The sequence below is a fragment of the Danio rerio genome, chromosome 25 (genome assembly GCF_049306965.1).
Source record: "Danio rerio strain Tuebingen ecotype United States chromosome 25, GRCz12tu, whole genome shotgun sequence".
In the NCBI taxonomy this organism is placed as follows: domain Eukaryota; kingdom Metazoa; phylum Chordata; class Actinopteri; order Cypriniformes; family Danionidae; genus Danio; species Danio rerio.
In genome coordinates this window covers 15126534-15150974 of record NC_133200.1, presented here as the reverse complement: position 1 = coordinate 15150974, position 24441 = coordinate 15126534, and the positions used below count along the sequence as shown (strand labels likewise).

General features: G+C 39.6%; 1 protein-coding gene across 3 annotated transcripts in view; it reads right to left on the bottom strand.

Moving 5' to 3' along the window:
• shank2b (SH3 and multiple ankyrin repeat domains 2b) overlaps window positions 1–24441 on the bottom strand; it is a 237950-nt gene that overhangs the window by 158118 nt on the left and 55391 nt on the right. For all 3 annotated transcript variants that reach the window (XR_012399921.1, XM_017354089.4, NM_001128347.1), the window contains 4 exons: window positions 23352–23503; window positions 21001–21168; window positions 18843–18959; window positions 6081–6158 (listed from right to left, as the gene is read on the bottom strand). Coding sequence is in view for 2 of the 3 variants with exons in the window: in XM_017354089.4 (XP_017209578.1) it covers window positions 6081–6158; window positions 18843–18959; window positions 21001–21168; window positions 23352–23503 (515 nt within the window). In the remaining variant the exon portion in view is untranslated. The remainder of the gene's footprint in view (window positions 1–6080; window positions 6159–18842; window positions 18960–21000; window positions 21169–23351; window positions 23504–24441) is intronic.

The following is a 24441-nucleotide window of genomic DNA, read 5'->3' as shown; positions in this document are numbered from 1 at the left end:
ATTTTATGATACACTTGCTTTGTTTACCAAATAAGTGGATCTAGATTAATTTGTATTGTAAACATTAAATAAAAGTTAAAAATGTATTATTTTTATTTAATATATTACGTAATATATTTTTCTCAACTCATAAGACAGTGATGTATTGCCAGAAGCTACATGTATTCATTTTGTTTTGCCTTTATATGCTTTTTTAGCCCTCAAAGTGTGTAGCTGTTGAGTTTGTGGACTAGATAGTGTTTTATTGTATTTGGGGCAACTTTATAATTGCCTCTCAATACACTGCAAATTGATTAGTACCTAGTACTATTATCAGGGTCAGTCCAGGAATGAGCGCTGTTTAAACAAAAAGTGATTATGTGGCCAAGAATGTGCATGTAAAAATAAATAAATAAAAAGAAAATATTTAAATATCCACAAACTGAGCCAAGGGACTCATCAGTAGGGTCAGACACAATCTGCGGACAATTTTTGTAATTTCTGCAGAGAATTTTGTAGAAAATCTGTGGTTTATTGCGGAATGAATTTGGAAGTATTATAACTAAAAACCTAATATATGTAATAAAAATAATAACTTTTATTTAATGTCTCATACAATATATCTACTAGACGGAAAGACAGAAAACATTACTTTACAAACTGTATTGTAAATAAATCATATGAACATTTTCATATTAGTCAATAATCTTACTGAAATTAATTTAAAAACTGAATAAAAATACAGTACATTTACACACATTTGCACAAGTAAATAAATAGACTTAATGATGGACTAAAAATCTGTGGATATCTGTGGATTTCTACAGAATTCTGCACGTCTACTCATCAGTGTCCCTCGTGAAAGCAGTAATTCAATTCAGTTGTGCATGAACAAATAATAAAAGCTAGAGCTATGGTTTTACATTTGGCACCTCTCTTCTGTAGTAGTTGTCAATCCTGGTGCCCACGACCCTCCGCTCTGCACATTTTGTATATTTCCTGTACTCCTTCAGAGGTATGTTCAATTTGACTATACTATAAGTGTTCTGCGAAGTGAACATCACAGGATGTTCTGCCATTTTCCAATTTTAACAAAGCAGGTTCAAATCAAAGCGGGATCAGGAGGTAGAGAGAAGTAAACACTATGTAGGGAACATGTCAGTCAGAAAACAGCTTTCTTTTTAACGCGCTGGTTATCTAAATCTGGTGTGTTAAACAAGAGAGACTTGCAAAATGTGCAGAGCAGTGGGTCGTGAGGAAACAGATTTACAACCATCGCTCTAGCTGATAAAGAAATAATACACTTCTGCTTTTCTTCTTCTTCCCATTTTATTAACAGTCATGCATTTTTGAAGCATGAATAATACATCACATTGCAATGTACATTGTCCCATGTGTTTATGGAATCTTTGTAAACAAACACAGATTCTGGAAAATCACTGCAGTGTTAATGAACACTATCAAGCTAGTTTCTTTGTGAAGGGGGATTATATTTACGTACTAGAGCACAAATTGCTGAGTGGTGTTAAAAATAAGAGCGTTGATCTTCTCTGCAGAGGTTAAAACACAACATTACGCAATAATTTGCCTCATTTCACGAGCTGTCTTTTTGCCAGATTGTATTCATACATATTACAAGAAAGAGTTGAGAGTTCCGAGACTTACAGGATGTTTTTATGGTACAATGGCCTTTTAAATGTCAAAGGATAAAGCGAATGCTGATTTCTCAGTTTATGAGCTTTCTTATGTTCTTCTGGAGAAAAAAAAGTCACCTGAGGGTAAGCAAATTAACAGCGAGTTTTCTCTTTTAAGCTTTCATTATGTGGGCGGTCAGGGACAGTATTGATGTTGGCGTGCTTGCTGTCAAAGGGTTTACTGCATGATATGTTGCTATGAGCATGAGCTTCGAAGGTTTAAAAAATGCACCTCATTATGATTATGATATGATGGGTGGGGATTATGGGTTAGGATTATGTCGTTTTAATAGCAACTGAACTCAGGATGTAATCAAAGGTGGATACTTAAAAGATTGCACCTTAAAATATTACTATTGGGATATATTTCAATATAAAATCAATCATATGAATGAAATAGCATAGTTTTATTTGAGTAGTGTCTTTGTGTCTGTAGTTTGCTGTAGTCTTTTGGATGAGAGGTTAGACAAAGCTCCTCATATTCTGAGGTCATTAAAATCCCATGACACTTCTCGTAAAGAGCAGGGGTTTAACTAGGGATGGGTATCATTAGGGTTTTAATGGTATTACGACTTTTATCAATACCACTTATCGGTTCAATACTTTAACGGTGCTTCAGTGTCAACGCTTGACTGAAGGACGGTCTGAAGTTGTGGCTGACGCGATCGTCATAGCAGCGTCAGCCAATGAAATCAAGTCAGCAATAGGCCACTGTCTAGCTAGTGTATTTGCATATAGCTATCTGATTGGCTGAAGCTTCCGACTGCGCTTGAAAAGTTGAGCTAGTCCCAACTTCTGCAGTGAGCAACGCCTCTGAAGCGGCGCCGATGGATCCACAATGCAGTTTGGCAACGCCTGACGTCACCCATTCTAAGTGAATCGGTACTTTTTGTATCGTATACCTATACCAATAATTGTGAAACAGATAAATTTTTTTTCCTGTAAAAGAAAGTACAATGGTTTGAAGGAAAATTATGGTTTTTAACAATCCCTCTGGATATAAATCAACATGTTTGACTTTTCTGGTAGAAGTCAGGATCTTTGTTGGTTTCTTTGCTCCTTGCAGTTAAAAAAATACCCTCTTTAAGTTATGCAGTTAAATGAGATAATGTTTATGAATTTTCATTAACGCATTCACATAAATGAGTTAATAGTGTTTCGGGAGTTTTGGAGCATCTTGCAATGTAAAAATAAGCAGTTTTTTTTTATAATTTCTTAATAAGAGTATAGTTATTATTAGGCTATTCACAGGCTATTTTTGTAAATACGGCTGATGTAAAAGCAGTTGTAATGTTTAAGATTTATTTAGGCTATAATATATTAATATTATACAAATTTAGGTGATTGACTGCTGGCATAATGATGAGATTTAAAGTTACCATTAGCAGCTAGGCAGTCAAAAACTTTTCATTTGTCTTTTGCAACGGGCATTGTCGCTGTCCACTGAGGAAATACAGCACGTTTGACTCACTCCGCAAGCTTATGAGCTGTGTGTGCGCGAGTCTGTGTTACGAGCTACATGTATGTGTGTGCTACTGTAAGTAATGTTTATACAGCAACAATTCTCCAGTACCGATAGCAGAACTGTTAACATCAGAGCTTATCGATACTTCAGTCTTTTTCAATGTAGTACTGATATCGATTAAGTATAAAGTTTTGATACCCATTCCTAGGTGTAGCCCTGGTGTCATTGCCAAATTCCCTCTATCAGTCTTTACCGATCATAGCCTCCCAACCATCCACACCCACCAGAATTGGCTCTATGACTATCTCTCATTATTTTGCTTTAGCAGATTATGTGACAAAAATGGGTGCATTTAATGGACAAACCAGCGGCTCGACCACATTGTAAAACATCTGAAATGTTGTTTAGGTCATTCTAAATTCCTTTATCCAAAGTCTGTCATCAAAGTGGTTTGGTATTAAAACCTTCCAGAATTGTCTTGAGCATCTGAGCTCCCAAAGACCATTTTATGCCTCCAAATGACACAGAACGATGCATTTCGGCTTTCATCAAAGTAATTTGATACACAAGAAAAAAGGCCCACTTTGGCTTCTATAACAGCAAATTCCATATTTCCTGTTGACATTTGGTGGTAGTTTATCAGGAAGCTTATTAGACATGTTTCCATCCAAAGATGTGAACAAAATTGGCACTTCCTATATATATATATATATATATATATATATATATATATATATATATATATATATATATATATATATATATATATATGTATGTATGTATGTATGTATATATATATATATATATATATATATATATATATATATATATATATATATATATATATATATATATAAAAAGAAAGCTGCTCTATTAGGAGAAGGCCGTATATAATAACTAACTTGATTCTTAGAACACGTAGAAAAAATGCAATGTTAAGCCAAATAGTCTGGGTTTATGATATAACTTTGGAATCATCTCCATTCGCATTTCTTGGAAGATTTGCGTGTTTCGCTGATGTTTTCTAAAAATGTACGGACCTCATCGTCCACCCAAACATTTTGGTCACTTTCCACCATTTTTGTTTTCACATGATCTGTTGAAGCAAAGTCACATGACTTTTTGATGCGCATGGTGGAATTTATTCAGTAAATGCATTTACACTGTAGTTTATGCACATTTTTTCTATTCGGATAAATTGTTTATCCTACTCAGTTGTGCGCATAATTTTTTTTTTGTGTATTTTCAATATTCATGCACATCTAAGTGTTTCCATCCAGTTTTTTATTATGCTACATTCCAAAATTGCAGAAATATAGGTGAATTGAAACGTAGCTACTGACTCATTGGATGGAATAGGTGCTTTATTCGCAAACGTTTTATGCAGTATTTCAGATTTGAACAAACATCTAAGGGTGCTTTCACAATAGGTTCAATTGCCTGGACTGTACCCAAGTTCGATTTTCCCCCCTTTCTCCCTTCTTGGTTCATTTGTGTTCACATGTCTTTTTTCCTTCTGAACCCCAGTACGCTTGCAACATCGAGCTGCTGCTTTGTTTACGGCCATTGCTAGGTGACGGTCACGAAAGCAAAGCGGCAAAATGGAAAGATGTCCGTACATCATGGTCATACTGCTTTTACTGAAGCTTTTGGTTTTGGACATACAGAAAGCGAGTCGCGTCCATCTGCCGCAAAAAAATATTATAAAAATTCAGAACATCACACAGTGTCTGCTGAAGCTGTTTTTGGAGGAGACTAGCAAAAATTATCCTTCTGTTTTCCCTGGCTCAGTCCCACTTGTCACTAAGGTATGATACATGACACACACACACACAGACACATACACGAACGAACGTTATGAAAACGATAATTTGTTGTACAGTTGGCGGTTCACTTCCGTTATTTGGTACGATTGTATTCACATCAGAAGTGAACCGTACCAAAGTTCGCATGAACCATACCCCAGACCACCTCTTGGTGAACTTCGGTACGGTTCACAAGTGCGCACCCGAATTCAAAAGACATATTCACACTAGCTAAACGTACCGTACTATGACGTCAAACGAACCCGGGTGCGGACCAAAAGTGCTAGTGTGAAGCACCCTAATTCATCTCTTTGAATGGAAACATAGCTAGTGGCAGCTCCAATGGTGTGAGTATAGGGTGCGGCTATTAGTATACAGTGGAAATGGCTATATTTAAGACAACATGCTCTAATTATGCAATATACATTTAAGTTGTAATATGCATTAACAACTGTTGAGGCAAAAATGACTTCCATTTGAACTATATAAAATATATAATATAAAGAATATGTAACTTTTGCCACAAAATCACTATATTTCTAATAATACATGTTGACAGCTGCAAAAATGACTGATTTCAATGGAATTTCTGTTGATATTCAGTGATACTAAAATGACTTTAGTGTTTATTTCACACTAATGAAAACTGTCAAAGAAACCTACTGGCACAAATGATGTTTTTTCACATTGTTCTAATAATACAACACTAAAGCCAACATCATTTTTAGAGATTTTTTTTGCCTTAGTTTCAACATTGCAGTCACATCCATTATCGAAGGCCGCTCAACGGCGAATGCAACACAATCATCAGCCCTCGGCCACGGACTTGGATCATGTCCATTCCTGTCAGCCAAGCTATTGAATGTCACAATCTGACATTTGAGAACGGATCTTCAAGTAAACAAACACGGAACCAAAGATTTGCTCTGAGGTGGGGTGAGGGACAAGAACTACAAGATCTGGTTTCTTGATTTCCTCTGTCGAAATGATAATAAAAATAATAAAATGATGATAACAATCAGCCTAACACAGTGTTCAGTCTTACATAATACCAGCCATTCCCATCCAATTCAATGTAAGAACTTCTGGTAAAAGCAACAAACTTCAATTTAAAATAATAAAAAGAAATAGTTGTACCTGAAAAGGCGTTTGTCCTCGATAGTTCTTCACGTCTTTACTTGCACCGCGGACCAAAAGCACCCTGGCACACTTTTCCTTCAGAAGAAAAGCACAAGATTAACATCATCCAACTCTATCATAAGAAAAACAACAACAAAATTCTGCTGTTTTAATATCTCCAGCAAAAAAAAAAATCATTGACGCTCCCATCCTACCCGGATTCCAAAAGTGACTTGGAGATTAAATCCGAATGCATAAAGGAAGGGTCTCTGCAGTGATGCCTACAGTATGTGCATGTGTGAATGTGTATGTGCGAACTAAAAGCAGAAAGACAGAGAAAGAGCGAGCCTCTCCAGCCCACTATATCCAGCTGGATTCAACAGCCCACCCACGGAAAGCCTCACCACTAAACCAACACACACACAACATAACACACACACATACACACACCTCCATTGCCTTTTCCTCCTACCTTCCTTCTAATACTAGTTTCACAGCTGCTGCCAGTCCTTGTATATGAGGCATAATCACATGTGAGGATGCTGTTTCTGTTGCCTGTGCATTAAAATATCCCTGGCCTGTTTTTGGCACCGCTTGCAGGTTGATATGGTGACGGCGCGGTCGGGGTTTAAAATCGCAATTGAGGGCCGGTTTAATAACAGTTCGGTCCGGGGATGATCATTATAGGACAGCGCTTCAGATATGATCCTCACCGTATCATATGTGAACTTAAGAAGAGCCTCCATGAATCAATACTTGACATTTGTCTACGGCAGGGTCATTTCATTGGGTTCAAAATAAATGTTATTCTTCTAGCTGTACTGTAAGAGGGGGTGAGATAAGTTTACTGGTTTATAACTGCACATTTCATTGGATTGTAAAGCAAAATGAGGATGGAATGGTATATGATAAGCGGTCACACTTTACAGTAAGGTTTATGTATTTACTAAGATGAACTAAGAACGAAAAATGCTTTTACAATATTGATTAATTATACCGCAATATTTACAAAAGCAATATTAAATTCTAAATTTGCGCACATTAACCGCTGACTTATGAATTTATTTTCAATAACTAATGTTAACAAAGATGAATAAATACTGTAATAGATGTATTGTTCATTCTTAGTAAATATAATAACTAACATTAACCTAAAAAGTGTAAAGTGTTACTGGATAATCAGTAGTTTTTATTATTTAGTTCAATGTAAAGAAAAACAGAAAAATTGCAGAAAATTATTATTATTTTTTTTAAATATTTAAGAATGTCTTTATATTTTATTTTATATCATTCAAGTACTTGTCAGGTGCAATTTAATTTTGTGTAATTCTGTCTTTTTTATTATAAATTTTTTGTTGATCTACATAAAAAATGAGCATATCTGTCCATCCTCCCGTTTTTCCCGGTATTCTCTTATATTTTACAATTCTATCCCACTATTATCCTATAAAAGTATTTTCCCGTATTTCTCCCTTATATTTAATCTACCTATGAAGGGTGGCAATAAACATCAAAGAGCCAATTCCCCCCATGCGCAACCCATACCGCTGAACCACCAGGGGACGCCCCTTGCTCTTAAATGTAAATCTGTTCTGTGCTTTCATTTTATTTAGGCATGAAAACACTTTGAAATAAATATATAAATGGCAAAGTTCCCTTCCTTTCCATTACAGGTGCCGTTGCCCCTCTTATGCAGTCCTCAAAACTGTCAGTTCATATAGTGGTTCATATAGTGACTGTCAGACGTGCTACATATTGATAATTAGACAATATGCTTTCCAAAACAGATTCCGTACACGCGATTTGAAGCAGAGCTAAAGTGAACACTTTGGGTGCCTGTTTAAACAGACATATACACATACTACTACTACTACTAATAATAATAATAATAATAATAATAATATTGATAATAATAATAATAATAATAATAATAATAATATTTAAACTGTTGATCTTGGTGGATTTTCTGTTAAAAACAACAAATATTGTCTTAAATGAGCTTAAAAGTTAGAAAAACAGTCAAATTCTTTCGTTATATATCTGTGCAGTTTTAGAGTGACACCTCTGTTGTTTAATGTAATCAGGTGAAAAATATAAATGAAAGATTAATTCGCTACAGTTTAATCAGAGTGTTTAAACTATACAGTGAAGAAAGGGTTAATGAGATTTGATAAATTCATTAAATTTCTTTATAATAACGATTATTTTTAATAGGCTAAACTGTTGAATTTATTTGCAGCTGTTTGTAATGCATGCTATTTATTGTATCCTTTGTAAATAATAATAATATTACTGACTGCTTCAGCTGTTTATTTACAATGATAACACTTCAGATGAACAGGTTTAGAAATGTGGGGAATTTTCTTAGAAAAGGGGCGGTGGGTTGTATGGGGATCGCTTATTTTCACATCCCAATGTAGACAGGTATGAAAATGAAAAATATTTATTGGCACCTACAGAAAAAAAATCAATAATATAAGGTTTGTGTCACGATTGATGGTTGGGGAAAAAAGGGGCGAGGACCCAAGTGCAGCAAGTGGTGCTCGCTGCAGAGCCATTTGAGGAGAGGTGAGCTCCAGAGAGGGGGAGCTTAAGCTTGAGCTCCACCTTTTTTGCACTTCTTCTACGAGTGATGTCACTGGGGGTAGGGTTAGGGGTGGGGTTGGTGTACGCATTAAAACAGCTTACAGGAGGAGGAGCGACAGCTCATGCTCCCCCTCTCTGGAGCTCACCTCTCCTCAAATGGCTCTGCAGCGAGCACCCTCTCAAGTGCAGGGTAAATAAAGTATTTATTTATAATAAAACTAAAATAAAAGGCAAAAACAGCAAAACAAACTACCCCGAGGGGGAAAACATTAACAAAACAAATAAACAAACAAACCAAACTAGACTGGACAGGCTGGCAGGGATCAGGACTGGATCAGACACACGACAAGGTGATGTACAATGACGAACTGGCACAGGACAGCAGAGATGAGGGGATAATAAACTGTAGTAAATTAACACACAAACAGATGAACATAATTAACTAATAATGGATTAACAAAGAGGCTGGGACTAGACAATAGACGGGAGAGTGCATGACACAGAGACAACACAAGCCATGCGCTCACACAAAACAGGACAAGAACATGCAGCCAATGTGAGAACTCATTAACCGCATGTTCATGACAACACAAGCACAACACTGAAGCACACAAAAGCACGTGACCACAATGTAAACAGAGCCACATGCTTTGACAACAGACGCAAGACACGAGCACACGATAGATACACCTTACCGTGCGCTCACACATATGCAAAGCGCATGCTTCATCTCAGCGTCAACCAAAACCGAAAGCAACTAGACGAAGACGCTGAGAATGAAACAGCGGGATGCGCGTCCGAGGCGCGCTCTGCGTACACCCACGACGGCGCGCGCGCACACAGAGACACACACAATGACAGAAACAGGACAAGACAGGGCTAGTGTCCGGAGTCTACCACCAAAACAAGAATTCACAGAACCCTGACAGTTTGACAATTTAGTCAATTTCATTTTTATTTATTTATTTAAGTTTTTATTAGTTTAATTTAAAGCTAAGTTAAACTGAATTAATAAAAATGTGAAATTAGCAACTAGATATAATAAAGATTAACATTTATTTTTATTTTCGATAATTCTGTAGATTCAGAGATAATGCATATTATCTTTAATGGTATATTTTTGCATTTTAGTATCAATCAATTAACTAGAATAACTAGAATCAATTTTATTGAAAAAGTTGTCATTAAAAAAAATAAAAATAAAATAAAATAATAAAATAATAATATAAAAAATAGTAAATCAAAGTCTATGAGGGAGAATATTTCCTTCAATTTAATGTTACAGTATGTGCCTACTCTAAAATTACCACCTCAAAATATTAAACTCATAGGAAGAAACACATATTTCTCATCTCTTAAATCTTATATTTAAGACTACGGCCGAAAATACAAAAAAAAAAATCCAACAACATGAAACTAGTCTACACAACGGCTATGTGATCAATACGTCAATCTCCACAGCAAGAATATGATGTTTTACAGCGAGTGACAGTGAATTGAGCAGACAATGGCTCTGACAGAGCTGACGGAGCAGACTGGATCTCCCACAGCTGAAGCAGAAGGTGATTTTCTGCCTGGCTGCGCTCCGTCCTCGACGTAATGGCCCGTTGTCCATTCATAAACATTAAACACTGCTGCTAATAGTCATGAGCGTAACTGCTGATGCCAGGTCAGTGTGGGGCTTTGTTATGGACTGAGTGGAAGACAATGTGGAATAATGAAGAGTGTAATTAGTGGCATCGGTCACTGGCATGTAGACAAATTAGAGTCATTTCCACCCTGAACGATCACATATGATAAAACAAGAGAAAGATACATTCAGCATATATTTGTAAATGCCAGTTACCTATAAAATATTAATTTATTCATTCATTCATTTTCCTTTGGCTTTGTCCCTTATTTATCAGGAGTCGGAATGAACCGCCAACTATTCTTGCATATGTTTTAAGAAGCCGATGCCTTTCCAGCTGCAGCCCAGTACTGGGAATCACCCATACACTCTCACATCACACACTCATACACTAAGGCCAATTTTGTTTGCCCAATTCACCTATAGCGCATGTGTTTGGACTGTGGGGGAAACCCATGTGAACACGGGGAGAACATACAAATTCCACACAGAAATGTCAACTGGTCTAGCCTGGACTCAAACCAGCAAACTTCTGGCTGTGAGGTGACAGTGCGAACCACTGAGCCATCCCTATTAAGTATGCTAACTATATATAGCTATATACTAAATATTAATGATATTGTGACTCTGGATCACAAAACTAGTGGTCTTTACTTAAAATTCCAATGATTTTTATTAATTTATTTTAAAAGGCCTGAAAACGACACATTTTCCAGGTCAGTATATTGGTTCTATTGTATATATTGTAGATGATCCATTAAACTACACAAAACACAAGTAGTTCTCCTCTAACCTCTGGCTGTAAAACCCTTTCTGTAAACCTAAGTTTTTTTACTACACTTGAGTCTCCAAGAAAGTTTCCCTCTGCACTCAATCTCAGCTCTCTGCCCCCTGCGGCCATCGATTTCTCCCTCCAAGCATTATCGACCGGCCAAGAGAAAACAATGTTTTCTTTAATATTCTCCTATTGACAGTGTGTTTGGTTGTATAACGCCAGTAACCTCTGTTTATTGACTGGTAAGGCAAGACACTGCAGGTGAGTTTGGTAAAAAAAAAAAAAAAAAGAGTTACCTTATAGGCATAATACAGAACTTCCTCCTTTTTCCGAACAATTTTGAATTGCAGTTTTTTAAATGCTATTTAAACACAACTGAGGCATCACTTCATTAAATATGAGCTAATTTGCATACATTTTCAAGCACAAAAAAACGTCAGGATTAAAATTCTTGTTTTTTAGTACATATTAGAGATTTAGAATCACTTTTTATCATTCAAATAAATCAGAAAATACTGCGAACAGAAAGAAACAAATATTTGATGAATTGTAATACACTATAATAAACGTTCGAGGTTACTAAAGTAACCCTTCGTTCCCCGAGGAGGGGAACGGAAGCACTATAAGTGGATTTGATTGTAAAATCCACGCATTGGGAGGTTCGGTTCAGAAGCTACTCGTCTGAAAGAGTATTGAACGGGCCAATTAAGAATGAATTGGCAGCGCAAGCCTGCGCAGGTGAGCGGCATAAGCAATCAACTGAGTATATAAGCTCACCTGGCGCCAGCAGACGCTATCCTTTTTAAGCTGAAGAGACTTTCAACAGCTAAGGGACAGTCATTATGGCGACGGAGTATAGTGCTTCCGTTCCCCTCCTCGGGGAACGAAGGGTTACTTTAGTAACCTCAAACGTTCCCCTTCGGGGGGAACTTCAGCACTATAAGTGGATTTGATTGTAAAATCCACGCATTGGGAGCCCATTGAAAGCGCCATAATGACTGCACCTTACCAACACCCCCGATGAGGAGATAGTCAAGCAAGCGTGACGCACCCACATCATGGGGGGCGCGGTCCTCCAACGTGTCCCTGGCCCTAATTTATCCTACTTCAACAGAAGTTTTACGGATTTATATATATTTTTTGGGAAGTCGTGAGCATCTAGATAATTCTAGGAAAATACGACAGTATGTTGGGAAGCGTGCAATCCCGATAGGGAGGACGCTGCGGAGGCCATCCGTTACCCAAGGGGGGATAGATGGCAGAATTTACATATGGACTAGCCCTAAAAAAGGGGGAGTACGCATAGCAAAAGAGTGGTTAGCGGGGAGGGAAGACACGGGTCCACCCAGGGGGGGGACTTAACCGTGGCGGAATAAGCATATGGGATCGCCTAGTGGGGATCACGCATAGCAGGCACCTTTACCCAAAACGCGGGCTGACCAGCGGGCTGACCAGCGGGCAGACCTACAACGTAGTGGGCCAGCAAGTGACTCCTCCGCTGAGTCAGTGCTGGGGGCCACGGAGGAATCTGCAGGGCTCACCTGACGGGGAACTTTACTGACAGATAAAAAGGCGCACGTATCTCCGTGTTAGGGAAAATGGCGCAGCAAGCGTGTTTCAACACCCTACCGAATTGTTTCCTCAATCACCAAGGGTTACCTAATACCCTTGAGGAAACCGGCTCCACTCGCAGATTGTAAAACCTTGCAAATGTGTTGGGTGTCACCCAGCCCGCAGCTCTACAGATGTTTGTTAGAGGGGCGCCGCGTGCGCGCGCTCGAGAGGATGCGAAGCTCCGAGTGGAGTGCGCACGCGCTCTCGGGGGACGCGGCTCATCTCGGCTCTGATAGTGAAAGAAAGGCATCCACAATCTAGTGGGAACTTATTTTGGTACGGCACTTCCCTGCTGCCGACCGCTATAACAGACGAAGAGCTGCTCAGATGATCTAAACTCTGAGTGCGGTCCGGATAATACGCAAAACGCGAACTGGACAATAAGAAGGGCTGGGTCTGCCTCCTCCGAGGGCAGCGCTTGCAGGCTCACTACCTCGTATTAAAACGGAGTGGTAGGAACCTTGGGCACATATCGCGGGCGGGGTCTCAGGACGTGAGAGAAGCCAGCCCAATTACAGGCACGAGTCACTGACCGAAAAATGCCTCCGGGTCCCCGACCCTCTAATCGATATCAACGCGACCAGCAGAGCTGTCTTCAGGGACAGAAAGATACTGAGTCGAGGATCGAAGGGATCTGACGCGGCTTGTGTAGCGAGGGCGAGATCCTAAGAGGGCATGAGAGGGGGCAGGGTGGATTAATTCGCTTAACGCCCCTGAGGAACCGGATGATGAGGTTATGCGTTCCCACGGTGCTGCCAGCCACCGCGTTATGAGAGCGGAGATGGCAGCCACGTAACCTTGAGTGTGGAGGGCGACAGCCTGCTCTCCAACTTCTCTCGGCGTAAAGAAAGTACAACGCTGATCTGGCAAATTACGGGGGTCTTCTCAGCGAGAGACACACCATTCAGTGAATAGACTCCACGTCAGGGCATAGGCGCGCTCGGGGAGGGGGCTCTAGCCCGAGTGACGGTATTAGCCACCGCAATCGGAGGTTACCTAAGTCTTCCTTGCGTCTAAAAATCTCTTCAAAGATCGGCGAGGGTGCCAGGTGGTGCCCTGTCCCTGAGAGAGTAGGTGCTCTCTCGAAGGGACTGCCAGGGGAGGGCTATCGCGAGGGAGAGCTCTGACATCCAGGTCCGGTTGAGCCAGAGGGGCGCAAATAGCAACCTGTTCCTCGTCCTCCCTGACCTTGCACAGTAACTGCGCGAGCAGGCTCACTGGGGGAAACGCGTATTTGCGCGTGCCCCGAGGCCAGCTGTAAGCCAGTGCATCCGTGCCGAGAGCACTCGGTCAGGGAAAGAACAACTGGCAATGAGCGATCTCGGGGGAAGCAACAGATCGATCTGGGCTTCCCCGAATCGCGCCCATATCAGCTGAACAGACTCGGGGTGGAGTCTCCATTCTCCAGGACGCAAGGCTGCCGTGAGAGCGCATCGGCTGCACGGTTGAGCTTGCCTGAATATGAATGGCGTGCAGCGATTTCAGCCGCGGATGACTCCAGAGGAGCAGACGGCGGGCGAGCTGAGACATGCGGCGAGAGCGCATACCCCCTATACGGCTGATATACGCCACCGCCGCCGTACTGTCCGTCCTGACCAGCACGTGTTGCCGCTCCAGCACCGGAAAAAAAACGGTGGAGAGCGAGGAACACTGCCAACAGCTCCAGGCGATATGCCAATGCAACTGGGTACCTTTCCACAGGTCCGCAGCCGCATGCCCGCAACGCACAGCCCCCCAGCCCGTGTTGGAAGTGTCTGCTGAAACGACAACAAGACTGGACGCCTGTTCTAGAGACACCCAGGCCTGTAGGAACGAGGGGTCGCTCCAAGGGCTGAGGGCGCGGCGACACAGCGCAGTAACAGAGACTCGGTGTGCGCGCGCGTGCCATGCGCGTCTGGGGACTCGATCGTGAAGCCAGTGCTGAAGTGGTCTCATATAGAATAATCCGAGCGGCATGAAGCGGCTGCGGATGCCATATGCCCCAGGAGCCTCTGAAATAGTTTCAGTGGGACCTCTATTTTACTGTCGAGCTCTCTCAGACAGTACAGCATAAGCTGAGCGCGCTCTCCGGAGAGGCGCGCTGCCATGGTGACCGAGTCCAGCTCCAGCCCGAGAGAAGAGATCCTCTGCACGGGGGCGAGTTTGCTCTTTTCTCGGTTGACCTGAAACCCCCACAGGTGGAAGTGCCAGAGCACTTTGTCTCTGTGCATAATCAACTGCTCCGAGAGAGGGCAAAAATCAGCCAGTCGTAAAGAAATTGAGTATGCAGATGCCCGCGAGCCGAAGGGGCACTGAGGCACCCTCCGCGGGCTTGGTGAGGACCCGCGGAGACAGAGAAAGCCCGAAGGGGAGGGCTTTGTATTGCCAAGCTCGACCTTCAAACGCAAACCGCAGAAACTGTCGGTGGCGAGGAAGAGTGGAGACATGGAAATACGCGTCCATCAGGTCTAATGCTGCAGACCAACCCAGAGGACGAACGCACCGGAGGATGCGCTTCTGCGTGAGCATTCTGAACGGCAGCTTGTGCAGGCAGCGGTTCAAAACGCGCAGATCTAGGATTGGCCGTGACCCACCGCTCTTTTTGGGCACGATGAAGCGTGGGCTGTAAAACCCGCTCTCCATCTCGGCTGGAGGGAGCGGCTCGATTGCATCCTTCGCCAGGAATACAGCAATCTCCTCTCGCAAGACAGGGGCGGACAGGGGGCTGACCCTGGTGAATACACACCCGTGACTTGGGGGGCCGTTTCGCGAACTGAATCGCATAGCCGAGTCTGATTGTGCGTATGAGCCACCGCGAAGAGCTGGCCCGCGCTAACCAGGCAGGCAGAGCTCTCGCTAATGGACTCATCGCTACAATCGCTGACGTACCAGCAGTGGGGCAGCGCGGAGTGGGTGTGCTGATCCGGGAAGCTCGCGGGTCCCACGGAAAAGCTGGAGGTGAGATATTTGCTCTCACTCCAAACCCGAGCTCCGGAGGGGAGGCTCGAGGGGTGGGAGAAAGGAGACCGTCCTCCCAGCGCTCGTGAGCCACTGGCGAAACGCACCGAATCTGCAAGCTAGAAAGCATAGCGTCCCAGACTGGCAGATTTCGGGCTGTCACATCTGGGGAAGTGAAAAGTGCCCTTTCATAATGTTTTCATGGCAGTAAAAACTGCCGTTGGAAATGGGGCCCCGCCCTCCAGCGGGGAAAGAGCAAGTTCCCTCTTCTCCAGATGGCCTGTCCCAGGGGCGCTTCGCGGTCCGTTGCCGGACTTAGCGGCGTTCTGGGCAGGGGGGCTGCCTGCTTCCGAGGTGCCCGACGCGCTCGCTTCGCCGGAGGCGTGTGCGGGGGCAGAGCAGCTCTCGTAGGCGGGCGCCTTCGGCGAGGAGCAGGTATGAATGGCACGGCGGGCGGAGCGGGCTACGGACCGCCGATAAGACATCACCCACCAACTGCTCTCTCACCGCCTTGAATTCCTGGGTGAATTCACAGACAGTGTCGCCGAACCTGGCTGGGGATATGGGGAAGTCAAGAAAGAGGACTTTGTCGACTTTGCGCATATCAGCCAGGGGTGGCGCTCCTGGACCACTAATGTGGACATCGTCCTCCCCAACGCACACGCAGCGGACTCAGTAGTCCGAAGAGCTAAGTCGGCGGCGGTGCGAAGCTCGTAAGCCTGGGTTGGACCCACCCTCGTGCAGCTCGGCCAGCGCCTGCGCTTGGTAGCGCTGGTAGGTGGCTATCGCATGCAAGGCGGAAGCAGCCTGGCCCGCAGCTATGTAAGCTCTAGCTCCGAGGGAGGTAGATAACTTACAGGCTTTGGATGGGAGACGAGGCGGACCCCGCCAAGAAGAGGCGCCGCCATCGCGCACTCAACCTGAGGAATCGCCACATACCCCCTGGCTGTTTCACCGTCAAGAGTGGTTAGGGTGGAGGAACACGCAGCACGAGCAGAAAAAAGTGCTTTACAAGACCGCGTGAGCCTACTGTGCACCTCCGGGAAGAAGGGAACGCCCCTCTAGTCGGTCCGGCCGCGGAGCTGGGGGATAAACCATCTCCAACCCACGGCCGAAGCAGCCCGGGAAAGCACGGCTAACATGTCCGTTTCAGGATCCGTAGTGACAGCGCTCACCAGCCCGAAGGGGGCGAGCGGGTCTGGATCATCATCGGACAATGAAAGCCCACCCTCCGATGCCGCGGTGGACATCTGGTCTCCGGTGTCATCGGGCGTAAGGGCTACCATCTGTTAGACGGATAGCTTCCCCCGCCCGAAGCTTGGATGGAGCGCTTAGAGGAGCGGGAGGTCCGCGGGCCCGTGGGCGACGGATTATCTCTCGCTGAAACCCTCAGATCTGCCCGAGTGCCCGCTGCAGAGCAGGGGACAACTGGGGTGGTTCGCCCTTTTGCAAAGGCTAACCGCGATCTTGCGCAACAGTCATGGCATCGCAATGACGACATGAACTGCCCGCGAGCAGCGCATTAACATGCTGGACCCCCAGACATGTAACGCAGTGCCCGCGCCCATCATCCGAGGACAGGAAACCACCGCATCCAGAAACGCACAGTCGGAGCGCCGTCCTGATAAGGACGTGCTGCACGACTGTGTTGCTCTTTCTGTGAAGTTTGCAACTTTATACGCACCGCTCTGGAGGACCGGACCCAAAGAACGCCAGGCAAGGGAGAAACCCAGCTCGACCGTCTGCCACTGCGTGTACACACTCTGGACCGGGAGAATGCTCTCGTTCGCTCAGAATCGCTGGTCACAGCAGGAGGAACCCTCATCGACTCGATCAGAAAGTCTCTGAAGCGAAAAGGATAGCGTCTGCTGGCGCCAGGTGAGCTTATATACTCAGTTGATTGCTTATGCCGCTCACCTGCGCAGGCTTGCGCTGCCAATTCATTCTTAATTGGCCCGTTCAATACTCTTTCAGACGAGTAGCTTCTGAACCGAACCTCCCAATGCGTGGATTTTACAATCAAATCCACTTATAGTGCTGAAGTTCCCCCCGAAGGGGAACATCTGTTAATTAACAGTTTCCATATTTTGTGATTCGCAAGTGTTTTCCATTTATTTAGATTGTGATTTGCATTATGGGACCTTGATCTCTGCAATGTTGGCTTTTAATGTCCAAAAATTTAACTTTTATTGACATTTTAGTCACTTGAATTAATATAATGTATAAGAAATAATATACAGAGAAATAAGTCAGTAAAATAACAAAAAATATATTCTGTTAGTCAATAATATATCATAAGGTTTTGTAGCATAATATACAACACCAACCCAGACAATATATCACTTTAAGCTGTTAAAAATTTTAATAAAAGTCAGCTTTTCAAACTTTTAAAGACTAAAAGTTGTTGGACAAATGATCATGGACCCATGATGCCATTTAGAAGCATAAATAAAAATAAAATACAGAAAACTGTTAATTTACGGATTTACTGGGCCATTTATATGGGTACACCTTAATAAAAAGGGAATGGTTGGTGATATTAACGTCCAGTTTGTGGCACATTAGTATATGTGAGGGTGCTTGTAAATAACTCATGAAAGAATAAAGGTAAAATTAAAACCAAGCAAACCATTGTTTTTCTTATGAAATTCCCAATAAGTTTATTAAGGTGTATCCATATAAATGGCCCACCCTGTATATATATATATATATATATATATATATATATATATATATATATATATATATATATATATATATATATATAGATATATATATAGATATATATATATAGATATATTTTATTTTTATTTATTTTTTTTTTTTTACAGTGTAGATTATGTATACATAGTGTAGAATGTGCAAACTTATCCCTGTAAAAACCTTCAGAATACGAATACTGTACAAATAAAACCGCAAGGTTTGGTGTATGTAAGTGAAATTAAGACTTATGTCTCAGTGCAGGAGAAAAAAAACTCATTTTGAGAAAACAGCTCTAAAAATGGATTTTGTAATGAAAATCTACAGACACAAATAGATAAAGAACAACAAAAGGAACACTTAAAAAGTCTTTCTTAGATGTTTCCTCCACATTTCACTAAAAAAAGGCTTAAAATCCCAATGAAAAAAAGTGTTTTTACCTGCAAAGCAATAAAAACAACACAAAATGTGCTTCAAATGAAAAGAACAACTTCAGATCCAGACTTCAGATCATTAAAAGTACAGTATGAGTACATACCTGTTTATAAAGAGCGCAGATATGAAGAGCTGTGTTTCCAGACGCGTTCTCCACATGCATGTCCGCTCCGTAAAACAACAGATGCTCCAGATGCTGGACGTGTCCGTATCGACATGCCTGAAGAAATATATGAGAAACACCATTAGTGTGAGTAAAACGGGGGCTGAAAACTGAAAGAAAGGCCTTAAAAATTTCATGCAGCGGAAGTCCTTTGAAACATAAAAACATCATTAAGCCTTCAGTGCGCTGTCATTTCGGGTTATTCTAGAGTCTTTAAAAGTAAACCACACACTCCGCTTTTGCATTTTCTCAGACGACTGCGATCAAAAAGAAGCTGGAGAAGTGATTTGACTGGCATCTGCAGTCCACCTGTCATAACACTAGATGTCAGTGCGCCGTCACAACAGACGGACTTCTTGATGCGTGTCGTTTTTAAACCAGTCTGATCTCATCACCTGTCCGTTAATTGAACAAAGCTGCTGTCGCAGGAACCTCTGGCTGTTATGACTTCCTTCAGCGATGCAGATTTTACAACTACCATTTTTAGCCTAAAGATAGCTTTTAAAAGGATAGCTCACCTGAAAATGAAAATTCAAGCTTCATCAACTCACTCTGGTGTGAGTACTCTGTGTTTACTCACTCCTTTAATATTGTATTGTATACAGAAGTATTTAAAAAAAACTGAATAAATACTTAAAGTGAATGGATATTTTTAATATAATATGATAGCAGTGGTCCAGCAAACAGTTTTTGATTCACACAATGTTCATTTTATGTTTGTTTTTGGTTAAATTTTAGTTTTAGGTCTGTGTAACGTTCTACTAACGTTAATTTAATATTCTCAGAACGTTCCCCTAATCTAAAGCATATCCTGCTGTACAACATTACCCCAGTGAGCCAGTGTGGTCCAGCTAACAATTGTAGATTACCAGAAAGTTTATATTTTAATAAATTTTAGTTTTTGATTTGTGTACCATCATACTAACGTTAATTTAACAGTCTCAGAACATTCTCAAAACATTACCCTGCTATACAACATTACCTTAGAGAGCCAGCATGATCCAGCCAACAGGTGTAAATTCCCAGAACATTAGTTTTATGTTTGTTTTTGATTAAATTTGAGTTTTTGGTTTGTGTGACATCATACTAACATTAATTTAACAGTTTCAAAACGTTCCTCTAAACTAAAATATATCCTTTACCCTGATTTACAACATTATCGTAAAGAGGAGCCAGTGAGGTTATTTTCTGTTTAATAAAAAGTACAATAAAGTACTGTAAAAACTAAGATCACTCGTGAAACAATGAAAACGTGAAATAACAAATTTAAGTGCATTGTATACTTCTGTATAATATGATGGCAGTGGGAAAATAACAATTTCTGATTCACAGAACATTCACTTTATGGTTGTTTTTGGTTAAATTTTACTTTAAGCTGTATAGAAGTGTCTTAAAAATTTTGAGTCAAATATTATTTACTGTCATCATGGCAAAGATAAAATAAATCAGTTATTAGAAATGAGCTATTAAAATTATTATGTTTAGAAATGCGCTGAAAAAATCCTCTCTCCGTTAAACAGAAATTAATAAAGAGGGGAAAAAATAAACAGGGGGACGAATAATTCAGCAGGGGTAATAATTCTGGCTTCAACTGTATATCTGGTCTATGAACAAACACTAAACCAAAGGCAAATTAACTGTTTATGTGAGTAAACTACATACAAAGCCAATGCAAACGTGCAAATAGACACAAATTATGGCCGGGTGTTGCGGTATAGGTTATACAATTTCCATGTTAATTTCCAAGTAAAAAAAAAAAAACGTCAGGGGAAAAACATCCTGTGAGTAAACTAGAGAGAGTGACTCAGTCATCCGCATTGAGTGTGAAAGACATCATTTCAGTCATGTAATTCTCAAAAAACAGTTTATAGTTATGTAAAGCTAATTAATTGGCACTAAATTAATACATGATTTCCCACTTTTTTGTTTACAAATTGCTGGCTGCAGTCCATGTAATGGCCACCGGTGTCACTTGAAACACATTTCTGAATGTACAGTAGAGCCATTATATATAGTAGCTTGTGCAACAAAAAAAATTGAAAAAGAATGAGATTCTAAAATGACGGCTAACTACTAATAATGTAAAAAGCAACGTCACCTGGTGGATCTCGTGCCAGCCGTTTTCATCATGGCACCCGACGCTGGCATGGGCACGCAGCAGGACCTCACAGCAGCTGGGGTCGCCACCTACTGTCACCGTGTGGTACAGCGGGGTCAAACCCTGCCGGTCTTTATAGTCTGGAGATGCTCCCAAATCTAACATTGTCTGCAGAAAGGAAAAAAAATTATATCATTTTAAAAATCATTCTCAGTTTACCAGAGTTCACACTTTAACCTATATGGCGAAGTACAGCCATAATGGTAATCACTTTCACAATGATGTTTACAAGCTGACGAACAAAATAAAAAGATTGACAGCCAATCAGAATTCACCAATAATGAGCGCAAGCATTTAAAGTGACAGGCGACAAAACTGCAGAGCTTATAATTACAGTTATCTTGACAGTTATCAGTCTTAGAGTGAAGCATTTTTTTAAAGAGGAAGAAATACCAAATAACATCGCAATTATCATTTGAAACGCGGTCGAAGACACTGTATGTATATGTATATATATATATATATATATATATATATATATATATATAATTTTCTTTTTTTTGGACTGAACCCAAACTTTTAATCAATAGTTTATGATTTTTTTGTAATTATATAGAATTAAACTTTTCTACTCTTCATATATACAGTAGGTACTCTACAAAAATAATATAACAACATATAATAGAACAAATTCTAAATATGTTATAGCAAATACGTTGGTTATTTTTGCTCTGGATGACTGAGTAATTCTGTCTAAAATATTATTTTATTATAGAATTTTACCCAACCAAGTAGCTTCATAACCATTTTTGCTTCCTAACAAAATGCAGATTTTTTTCCCCTTCAAAAATGATGAAACGCAGACTCTCCAGTAATAAAAACATGAAATCTATGGCTTTAAGTCTTCAAAATGACACCAACTCTTCATGAAGGTTTATTTTTTATTTAAAATAAACACTCGACAAGCAATAAACTGCAAGCACAACGGCACAGAGGAAAATTGTGTTTTACAATATTCATGGCACGAAAACAGAAGTAGATCAGCAGTATTACTTCCTATTGTTGTCAAGGGATGAAAGCAATGAAATGATGAAAAAAATAACTTAATTACAGATTTTTTTTTAGCTAGACAGTGTAAGTGAAGAGGGTAAAAAATAACTACAGTAACTGCTATCACCATACTTCTCCAGCTAATTTATTATCTGCAAAATTGTATATTTTGTAGATTTGTTACATGTTTTTTTGCAAATAAGGCATTATTTAATTAAACATACCCTACTAAAATCTAAATAAATCTAAATTCGTGTTTCATTAATGTAAAGTACACATTTTCATAGTTTTTTGTAGAATAAAATGTTGTATATAGTAGACATTTATGGTTAAATATGCACTAATTTGCATACTAAAATTTAAATAAATCTAAATTCTCGTTTCATTAGTTTTGAGAAATTATTTTAATCACTCCATTATTCAGAAAATACTGTAAAAAGCTTGTAAAATACACATTTTAATTTGTTTTGTAGAATAAAATGTATATAATAGACATTTATGGCTAAATATGCACTAATTTGCATACTAAAATCATAAATAAATCTAAATTCTTGCTTCATTAGTTTTGAGAATTTCTTTTGATCACTCCATTATTCAGAAAATACTGTAAAAAAAAAAAAAAAGGAAAAAAAATTGTAAAATACACATTTTCAGATTTTCTTTGGTGAATAAAATGTATATAGTAGCCAATTATGGCTAAATATGCTCTAATTTGCATACCAAAATCATAAATAAATCAAATTCTTATTTCATTAATTTTGAGAATTTGTTTTGATCACTCCATTATTTAGAAAATACTGTAAAAAGCTTGTAAAATACACATTTTCATGTTTTTTGTAGAATGAAATGTTGAATATAGTTGACATTTGTGGCTCAGTGCAGAAAATAAAATGTTTTAGGAAAATACTCTGCAAAAAATGTATTGTAATTGAGATTTACAAACTCTAATTAATTAAGTGTGACAAAAAGAAATGCGTATTTTGGATGTTTTGTTCAAATTAGAAAAAAAAAACACTTGAAAAGTTCCAAAACACTTGAAGATTTGAACATCAGTGTTTTTGTCTGCAGTGTCTCGCCTTAATAGAAAGAGAGAGAGAAAAACAAGACAGAGTGTGCTTTGAATGAAAGTACGCTCTGTCAAAGTAATAAATGTTCTCTCTGACACTAAAAGACATCGCTGTACTGCTCTGTTTCACATCTATGGCACCAAAAATAAAAAAACAAAATGACAATCACTGAAGAAGATTGCTCTAACACAGCCATAAAGTGAAGCTGGCGTTCGGGATGAGGTTATTTATTACCTTGAGAGCGATCTGGTTTTTGGCTCTGGCTGCTTTGTGCAGGGCAGTCATGCCATCCCGGGAGCGAAAGTCCAAATGAGCCCCGCCGTTCTTTAGAGTCACTATAATCTCCAGCATATTGTCCAAGTGAGCAGCAAGGGTCAGCGGGGTCTCTGTGGACAACAGACACAAACTCATTACTACACGCTGGGGAAATCTCTTTTAATAAAAGCATGATGTTAATTAAAGGATTCATATGCTTCATCAATGGTGATTAATGATGTATAATACTGGATTATAATGGGCACTTTATTATTTGAATACATATAAATATCTTACTTATTTATGTGATTGCAATGTTTTGTTGAGCAAATTATGAAATTGCTTATAAAAAAATAATAAAATAAAATAAGTAAAGTATAAATTAAAATAAAATTAATCTTACTGACATTAAATTTCTTAAAGAAACTATATATAAAAATTGATTTAACAAAATAATATAAAAAAACGACAAAAATATAGAAATATAAAAAAATAAAATAAAATAGAATAAAACAAAAAAAATCTTACTGACATCAAACTTCTTAAAGGGACTATAAATACTGGATTATAATGGGCACTTCACTATTTGAATATATATCTACATATTTATTTATATGAATGCAAAGTTATGTTGAGAGAAATATCGAATTGCTTACAAAATCGAAAAATAGTAATAAATGAAAAAATAAAATAAATAAAATATTAAATGAAATCACATTTATTTTATAAAGTATAAAACAAAATGAATCTTACTGACATCAAAATTATTAAAGAAACTATATATAAAAATAGATTTAACGAAATAATATAAAATAAAAATTAATTAAAAAATAAAAAATAAATAAAATAAACCTTACTGACATCCAACTTTAAAGAAACTATATATAAAAATTGATTTAAAATAAAAGATAAATTAATTAATTATAATTAAATAATAATTATTAAAAAATAAAATAAAATAAAATAAATCGTACCGATATCTAACTCCCAAAAGTAGCTATATATAAAAATAGATTTATAATCAAATTATAAGACAATATCATTTATTTGACAAATAAAATAAAAAACT